Raw genomic sequence first — 10,227 nt, forward strand, 5'->3', positions numbered from 1 at the left:
CAAATCTTCACCACTCTTCTCCCAAAGGTTGGTGAAGAAGACCGAAGATGCCAAGTGCCAACGATTTTATGATCAACTGAAGCAACTATCTATGAATATTCCATTCCTTGATGCTTTCTAAGATATGTCGGGTTTTCCTAAATATTTGAAAGATTTATTGACGAAGAAGTGGCCAATCAAATATGATACACTCACTGTATTAGGTATATCATCTCCACAACCAAAGTTCAGAAGAAAAAAGATCCAGGGGCTTTTACTATTCCTTGCACTATTGGTCATCATGATTTTGCACGAGCTCTTTGTGATAATGGGGCTAGCATTAACCTAATGCTGCTTTTTATCTACAAGCAATCACGATTCGGGATGCCTATGCTAACTAGAATGCGGTTACAGATGGCCGATAGATCGATAAAGAAGCCGGTTGCGGTTGTTGATGGTGTTCTTATTCGAGTTGGTGATTTTCTTCTCCCGACGGATTTTGTGATTCTTGATTGTGCAGTGGATAAAGATATTCCAATCATATTAGGAAGACCTTTCGTTGCTACAAAAAGGGATCTCATGGATTCAGAGAAAATGAAATCAAGTTTCGAGTGAATGACGAAGAGGTAACTTTTCAAGCTAGCAAAGGAATGAAATTACCAAGTGCTTATATGTCATGACCCAACCGGAGGGCCATGACGGGTACCCGGTGCTAACCCACCCAGGCACCTCTTATCGTACTCTCATATTCACATTTAGGTGAGCCATATGGCTACTCATAATTTACATACGTCAATAGTGTGAATCTCGTTGGGCAACAACACATTTATATCATCATCAATAACAATGCCCATATCCATATACATAAGCCGATGAGGCCATCAAAATGATATGCAAAATATACGCCGACAAGGCTACAACACATCTAACCCATACACAACTGTCTACAAGCCTCTAAGAAGAGTAGGTAACAACATATAGGCGGGACATGACCCCGCCATGCCCATATATATGTACACAAAAGAATAGTACCCAAAAGTTGTAGCTCAGGATGAAATGGAGCTCCTCTATGTAGTCCCTGAATAAGAAATCTATGGATCGAGCCTGTCTCCCTATTCACCTGCGGGCATGACGCAGCGTCCACAAACAAAAGGATGTCAGTACAAATAATGTACTGAGTATGTAAAGCATAATCAACATCATATTATAAGCATAAGAGACAACACAAGAAATAGCATAAGATGGGAGAATCAGGAGGTAATAGAGTCATTTGAACCTCTAGTGGCCTTAATCATATCTACTTACTTTTCTTTCATAGGGACCTTCTATTTCTAATGCTTACTCATGTACATACATACATATATATATTCGTATTCGTATTCATATTCATACTCGTATCCATATCATACCCGACCATGAAGGTTCGGTGTTTCACATACCCGCTATGATAAGACTCGGTGATTACACGTACACAATACTACCAAGAGCTCGGTGTTATCCGTATGACTAAGCTGGTGTACGCGCGATAGGTATCATACATACTTAGACACGTATACATGAAAGTCCATAAGTATCATCAACATCATTGCCATCATCGTTTTCGTTACATCTATCCTTATAGGATCAACTATCATACGAGGGAAGTACTAGTATCGTGAAAGTATCGAGAATCATGAGCTGTGGTAATCTTAGAGATAGGGTCATTTGGAAGACATTATAGAACTCGTGAAAGGATATATATATATATATATATATATATATATATATATATATATATATATATCAAAGGAACCATGCCTTAATGAAAGAAGGGTTAGCCTTACATACCTCTTTGTCTTCTTAACTACTTGACGTTCACCGTCGTAGGTTGAACAATCTACATTAGAAGGATTCGTATCATGGTTAAGCTTTAATGACACTCTTAAATTCAAACTAGAATAATTCATAATCTAATGAAAATTGGGCAGCAGTTCCCCTATTTCGTCAACTTCCACCATATTACAAAACAACTCCCAAACATCCATAATACACCCACAATATCATAATCACATAATCACATTCCACTAAGCCTTCAAAAATTCATCCTTATGTTCAACTTATACCAACAACTTCACACCCATTTTAGCACATTTTCATACAATGCTTCCTCATCACCATTATTACCTTCCATAACAAGATTATATCCATATTGTACTAAGAATCATGACTCAAGTTAGCTTACTACTCAAAAACATCATAAAAGTTACATTTAACCCTCATTTTCTACTTTCTTCTTCAACCCAAGTTCTTAAACAACCAAGCATTCATGATAACATGAAATAAGCATGAAAACTAACCTTTTATATCATGGGAGCGAGCTTTGGAGCAGCTATCAACTTATGTGAAAACCCTAGCCTCAATACCCAAGAATCTCTTGTGGTCTACTAACCCTAGGAAGCCTTCTAACACATGAACACTTTGATTCTTGCCTCTTGATCTTTCTTTTCTCTTGGATTGGGGTGGAATATGCTTGGAGAAGGGTTTCGAGGTCTCAAGACTTGTGGAAGATGAAAAATGAAATAGATGAACACAGGTCTTCTATTTATACAAAAAGTAAAAATTCAGCCCGATAGACTTATAAGGACCACTTATACGGCCCGTATAAGTGGACCGTATAACACCACCATGGAAAATTCCCTTTCTGTAAAGGTCGAGTTATACGGACCCCCTTTATACGGACCGTATAAGTGGTCGTATAACTCCAGTTATGCGAAACTTTCTCTCGTTGATTCGTTTGACTTCTAATCCTTGTGGAACCTTCTTGGCACTTACATAATACTTCGTTAACCATACAATAGGCCCTATAGCATCCCCTCAAGATATTCTAAATAACCATTAGCTCAATTATAGCGAAAACCTTTCCGAACACGACTTGTATTTCACTTCCTTCAACAAACCAAGTTTCACATATTCGTATGATTTCAAAATCTTATGGTATGCTCCTTGAATTATCTAATACCTTCCTTAATCTTGTAAGGATTTCATAATCACCTTAAGCTCATATTAGCCTATCCACAAGGCAACAAGTTAGAAATTTTCGAGGTGTAACATTATGAAAGCATTTGGGTGATTGACACAATAGATGTGGTCGATGAGGGTATTGAATTCAAAATGGAGAAAGAGTGCCTTAAGGAAGCCTTAGTAGCTATCTTGGTTAGTTTCGATGCTGAGGACATGGAAGGATATGTGGAGACTGTGAATTCACTTGAAGGATTGGGGTATTATTCTTACCAACTGAAGAAGTTGTCTCTTGATCTAGAAAATCAGGCTACTCTTCTAGCCAAGCCATCTATTGAGACCGAAGCTTGGCGTTGTGCCTCCGTCGTCACATCTAAGATATGAGTTTCTCGGTCCAGATAATACATTGCTCGTTATTGTGTCTACATTGTTGAATGATGAGCAGGTGAAGAGGTTACTTGAAGTCTTGAGATAATATAGGTGAGCTATGGGTGGACTTTTGCAGATATTCGGGTGATCCCTTCAGAATTTGTGAGCATAAATTTCAACTTGAAGAAGATAGTTCGCCAAGTGTTGAGCCAAAAAGAAGATTGAACCCACCCAAGAAAGAGGTGGTCAAAAAGGAAATTATCAAGTGCTTAGATGCCGGGGTTGTCTACCCCACTGCCGATAGCTGATGGGTGAGTCCGGTACAATGCATTCCAAAGAAAGGTGGCATAACAGTTGTGCCAGATGCGAAGAGCGAGATTACTCCAACAAGAACGATTACTGTTACACCTCGAAAGATTTTCGCTTCGTTTGCGTTGTAAGTAAACTAAAGTAAGCTCGGGGAGGTCATAGAACCCTTATAAGATTAATGAGTACTCTTAACAAGTGTTAAGAAAGTGCCCAAAGGTTCCGGGACCAAGCAAATTGAAGAAAATAAATGCGTCGAAAAATTTGAAAAAAAAAAGTTGGCAGAATTTTGGGCAGATTTTTAGTAAACTTTGGAGGGGTATATCTCCTAGTATATTAGGAGTTTTTAGGTGTTTCAAAAGCCTAAAATGAATTTCGTCGAGTCTAGTTTCCAATGCAATAAACTTCTCATCTATAGGACATCGGAGTAGAGAATTATGGACGTTACAAGTTCGTCTGACAAAGCAGAAACACGTGCTACAGTAACTACTACAGTAACCGACCTGCTACATTAAACTGCTACATTAAACTGCTACAGTAACCCGAACCGAATTTGAACCTTATATAAAGGGTAAAACTCCTTTTTTTTCATCAGATTTGCCCAAGAAAATTCTAGAAAACAGTTGAGGGGTGAGGATAGCATAAAATTGAGGGAATTTTAAGAGGCGGAGTGTAGTTTAGGTTCGGATAGCGCGCAACTGTGATTGCAGTGTCGTTTTGCGGCGGATTTTGGTTTGGATTCTAGGAGAACACCGAAGATATTGCTGTTTTATTAAGAACAAGGTATGGATCTCTTCCTATTTATGTTAATACCGGTTGATTTACGAAGATAGAGTGGTTTAATTATTGTATAGCGAGTTAATTAGTTATGGAAGTTGGAAAACGGCGTGTGGTAATTTTGTTTATGAAACACTTTGATATGGGAAATGATATTATTGATGTTGGTATTGTTGTTGTTGTTGTTGGTTATTGAACTAAGAATTCGGGCTAGGCACATAAACAGGGGAGATGCTGCCCAATTTTCGACAGAATATAAAATAGTTTAAATTGAAACTTAGGATAAGTGTGTGATAAGGAGACTAACATTAGTGTGAATTCTCTCGAATGTAGATTTACGAGCTCGGACGAATAAGCGTAGCTAATAGGAGGTTGAACAGGTATGTTAAGGCTCGTCCCTTTCTTTCAAAGGCATGATTCCTATGCTACGATTTCATAAATGCTTCCATATCTTCTTTGTTTTCAAAAGTTAGAAGTCTATGACTCCAAGGCATGATTCCTTTCCCGATAACCCATAAATGTTTTTTCAAAATGTCCGTATTTTTCCAAAACAGAGGTTTATGATTTTGTAAGCTCTTATGACAACAAAGATGGACATGTTTTTATCATGATGACAATGATGCCAAAGATGAGAATATTTTTCTATGGTGACTATGATGAGAACGATTTCATGTTTAAAGGTTCCAAGTTATGATTTCAATGACGATATAAGAATGTTGAGCTATTTCTTGATTTCTCAATTTTATTCATGGATGATGACTATTTTTTTAAAGATTCCAAAGTATATGAATTGACGCCTTATGAGATTTATGATCTTATTCTATGTTTTCTCTTGATGCTATTCTTCATTGATAGTCTCACCTTATAATAATTGTTCCTTCAAGGTGGGATAAAGCGATGATTATTATTCCATAATATAGTCGGAGGTTACCGACCTTACGTCACTCTGATAGAGACATAACTTTCCTTGGGCTCTCCTGCATGCTGCTTATATGATATATGTATATGTAAATGGGGAATATGGGAAAAAGGGCGAGGTGCTATAGGCGCGCGGCCACCGATTGGTATAATATGACATGTTATCATCCCGGACGCGGGATACCCGGACACGGGACATATGTGGTTACATGAATCGGAGTTGACGTTAGGTAGAAATATGATATGTTCTACTTTTACGTATACATAAACCAGAAATGTTTTTCAAAGAAAGCTAAGCATGCATGACATCCGCCCTAAGAGGCACTCATATGTACAGGTTACTCTTTTATCTTACGATATGCTCTATATTTCCATTCTGTTAGTATTCATACTTGTATCCCTTATTATATTATCGTTCATGCCTTACATACTTGGTACATTACTCATACTGACGTCCCTTCTTGCGGACACTGTGTTCAGGCCCACAAGTAGACGGTGAGACAGTACAGATCCTTAGGAGCCTTGTCAGCAGCTTTGCAGAAGCACTCCACTACTCCGGAGTTGCCGCATATCGGTACATTCTTTTGTGTATATGTTTTGGGGCATGGCGGGGTCCTGTCCCGTCCAAATGTTCAGTATTCCAATTAGAGGCTCGTAGATACATATGTGTGGGTAATAGGTATCTCGTGATCACCTTAGTGTATATTTTTGTATATCACTTTTCACACCTCGAGAGCTTATGTATATATGCATGTTTTGTGAAGATAATCAGTGACCATTTCACTGCAAGTCTGTTGGGAACTATGATAGATAGTACGATAAGGGGTGCTCGGTAGCTAGTACCGAGTACCTGTCATGGCCCTCTTGTTGGGTCGTGATAGTTACCGGGTGGAGAGTATGCATGGAATATCAGAAACTCAACACTGCGACGTGCAAGGACCATTTCCCTATGCCTTTTATTGATCAAATGCTTGATCGGCTAGCGGGAGGTCATATTATTATTTTTGGATGGATATTCCGGCTACAACTAGATCAATATTACCTTAGTGGATCAAGAGAATACAACATTCATTTGTACTTGTGGGACTTTTGCATTTAGCCAAATGCTATTCGGGTTATGCAATGCTCCGATTGCTTTCCAAAGGTGTATGATGTCCATCTTTTCTGATATGGTTGAGGATTTCTAGGAGGTCTTCATGAATGTTTTCTCTGTGTTTGGTGACTCATTTGATGATTGTCTTGACCATCTGGGTTGAGTGCTATAGCGGTGTGAAGACATTAACCTTGTTCTTAGTTGGGACAAATGCCACATCATGGTGAACGAAGGGATTGTCCTTGGTCACAAAATTTCTGAAAAGGGAATTGAGGCCGATCAAGCAATGATTGATGTTATTGCCAAGCTTCCTCCACCTATCTCTGTCAAAGGAATTTGTAGCTTTTTGGGACATGCCGGATTCCTTTAGCGTTTCATTAAGGATTTCTTGAAGATAGCCAATCCTATGTGCAAGCTTCTTAAAAAAGCGACTAAGTTCGATTTTGATAAAAATTTCCCCAAGGCATTTGAAGAATTGAAGGAGCATCTCACTTCAGCTCCAGTCATTGTATCACCTAATTGGTCACTTTCCTTTGAACTTATGTGTGATGCTAGTGGATTTGTTATTGGAGCGATGCTTGGTCAAAGGTGAAACAAGATCATGCATCCTATCTATTATGCTACCAAAACACTTAGTGGTGCTCAGATGAACTACACGGTGACTGAGCAAGAATTACTTGCTATTGTTTATGCTTTTGAAAAGTTCCGAGCCTATCTGTTGGGGTCCCAAGTGGTTGTGTACACCGACCATGCTGCATTGCGGTATTTGATGGCAAAGAAAGATGCCAAGCCAAGATTGATTCCATGGCTTATTTTGTTGCAAGAATTCGATTTCGAAGTCAAAGATCGGAAAGGTTCAGATAATCAAGTCACGAATCATCTATCCAGAGTTGAGGAAGCCAAGAGACCAATGGGAGATCCTGAAATTGATGATGCTTTTCCGGATGAGAGGCTCTTAGCCGTTTCTTGTGACGTAGCACCGTGGTATGATGATGTAGCATATTTCTTAGTCACAGGTATTAGTCCTGAAGAATTCAAAGCGTATCAAAAAAAGAAGTTCTTGCATGAGTGTCGATATTAATATTGGGGTGAGCCTTATTTGTTCCGATCCTACATCGACAACATTATTCAGCATTGCATTCAGGAAATTGAAGTTATGGCTATCTTGAAGGCTTGTCACGGCTCTCCGGTTAGGGGTCATGTTACACCTAAAAAAATTTCGCATCGTTTGCGTTGTAAGTAAACTAACGTAAGCTCATAGAAGTTATGGAACCCCTATAAGGTTAAGAAAGACTTCTAACAAGTTCTAAGAAAGTATCTCAAGGTTCCGGGATCAAGTGAATCGAAAAAATTAAGCTTGTCAATATTTTGAAAAAACTTGGCAGAATTTTAGACAGGAATTTTTGGTCCAAATTGAGAGGGGTATATCTTCTAGAATATGAGGAGTTATGGAATGCATAACCTATGTAAATTCAAGTTTAGTGAGTCTTCCTTCCAATGCAACTAACAGATCACAATTTTGAGAAGTAGGGGATAAAGTACAGCTCGCACAAAATTTTACTCCCGTACTTTTTGAACGTACTTTACCCAAATTTTCCAGAAAGTTGGAAATTTTGACTTTCGAAGTACGGGATGGGAAGTATTGGACGTACTTTGAAGTATGGCCCGTACTTTTTGGACGTACTTTGCCCGAATTTTCCAGAAAATTGAAAGTCGGTGGAAAATTCCTATAAATTTATTTCCCACGACTTGGGATCATTTTTTTCATCAAAATAGATCCCTAGTGTCTCTCTAAGCTCTCTATAGCACCCATAAACATTCCAAATCAAATCAAGAGAAGATCAAGCCATAAAATCCTCAACTAGTTCATAGAAAGTGTTGGTTCTTGCTTCTATATGAAGTTGTGGTGAATAAGCTTTGGAGTAAGTTAGTATGGCTAAAGTTCTCCAAGTACAAGGTATGTTCTTCATCTTATTTCTTATGTTGAGTTTATTTGAAGGTAAACAAGTCTTATAAGTGAAAAAAGTTATGGAGAAGAATTCATAAGTGTGTGTTATAGTTAATGGCTATGGATTGAATTTGAAAAGAAGGTTTGGATGGATTTAAGTCTAGTTTGAATGTACTTTCTTAGGTATGATATTGTTGATGTTGTTATTGATGTTTCGGAGTTGTTTTGGAGTTTGATGGAAGTAGGTGCTACAAGGGAAATGCTGCCCAAATTTCCTTAGCTTACCTAATAGTTTAGTTTGATCTTATAGGCATTTCAACGACTTAATTTAGTGTGAATCATCTTGAATGTAGATTTGCAAGCTCGGGAGGATAGACGTTGATTGGTTAAATATACGACGAGGTATGTTAAGGCTTTCCTTTCCTTTCTTAAGGCATCATCATATTGATACAAAACTTATACAAATGATGTCCAAAGTGATTCTATTCCTAGAAATACTAGAAGCTCATGTCTCTTTATTACGATATTATGGATTCTTATCTCATGTTTATTGATCTTGTCTTATAGTTATTGATCTTGTTTATTATTGTTAATCTTATCTTATAGTTATTGTTCTTCAAGGTGAGATACGCTGATGATGATAGTTCCATAATGATAATCGGAGGTTACCGATCTTATGTCACTTCGATAGAGTTATAACGTTTCCTTGGGTTCTCATGCATGCTTATATATATATATATATATATATATATATATGAGCCACGCTATAGTCGGCCGGGTACAACACCTATTGTGCACACCACTGCAGTTGGGCACGGATAGCACCGAGCCTGTATGGCCGGGTACGGATAACACCGAGCATATATGGCCAGGTACTGTCACAACCCAACTGGAGGACCATGACGGGCACTCGGAACTAGCTCACTAAGCACCCCTCATCATACCTACACTATCATATCTAGGTGAGCCACATGGTGTACTCATAATCTCTATGCATCAATAATACAATTTCCATTGGGCTAAGGCACTTTTATATCAACATCATCAACTATGCCCATATACATATACACAAGCCGACAAGGCTAACAAAATGATATGCAAAAATATGAGCCGACAAGGCTAAGTGACATCTAGCTATACACAACTGTCTACGAGCCTCTAGAAAGAGTATGAAACATCATAAAGGCGGGACAACACCCCGCCATGCCCATATATGTACACAAAAGAATAGTACCAATAGCTGCAGCTCTAAATCAAATGGAGCTCCTCTAAGCAGTCTCTAGATAGAAACCTAAGGGTCGAGTCTGTCTCCCCGCCCACCTGCTGGCATGACACAGCGTCCACAAATAAAAGAACGTCAGTACGAACAATGTAATGAGTATGTAAGGCATAATTAATAACATTATGAAAGCATAAAGGATAACATGGGGTAGTAGATCCATTTATACCTCTTGAGACGTTCATCACACTTACTTACACTTTTCTCTAATGAAATCCTTCCATGCATACGCATATACACATAGTGGTACTATACCTGACCATGTAGGTTCGGTGTCATACATACCTGGCCATAACACGGCTCTGTCTTATACGTACCCAACTGTAGTAGTGTGCGCGCAGTAGATATCATACCCGGCCACATAAGTTCGGTATTACCAAATAGCCATACATATATATACATACGAGTACATAAGTAGCATCAACTTCATCATCACTATATCTTTCCTTAGAGAGTCAACTATCATAGGATGAGATCAACAATATCATGAGAGTATCAAGACTTAGGAGCTTTAACACTTCTCCAAATGGAGGCGTCATGGAAGACATGGTGAATTTCATG

General features: G+C 38.5%; 1 protein-coding gene across 1 annotated transcript; it reads left to right on the forward strand.

Moving 5' to 3' along the window:
• Positions 1–203: 203 nt before the first annotated feature.
• On the forward strand, positions 204–594 carry LOC132045810 (uncharacterized; the record flags this gene model as incomplete). Its single annotated transcript, XM_059436387.1, has 1 exon — positions 204–594. A coding segment is annotated over one exon (391 nt), but the record flags the coding sequence as incomplete, so codon positions are not given.
• Between the last annotated feature and the right edge of the window lie 9,633 nt (positions 595–10,227).

Source organism: Lycium ferocissimum, unplaced genomic scaffold (genome assembly GCF_029784015.1).
Source record: "Lycium ferocissimum isolate CSIRO_LF1 unplaced genomic scaffold, AGI_CSIRO_Lferr_CH_V1 ctg8025, whole genome shotgun sequence".
Classification (NCBI taxonomy): Eukaryota; Viridiplantae; Streptophyta; class Magnoliopsida; order Solanales; family Solanaceae; genus Lycium; species Lycium ferocissimum.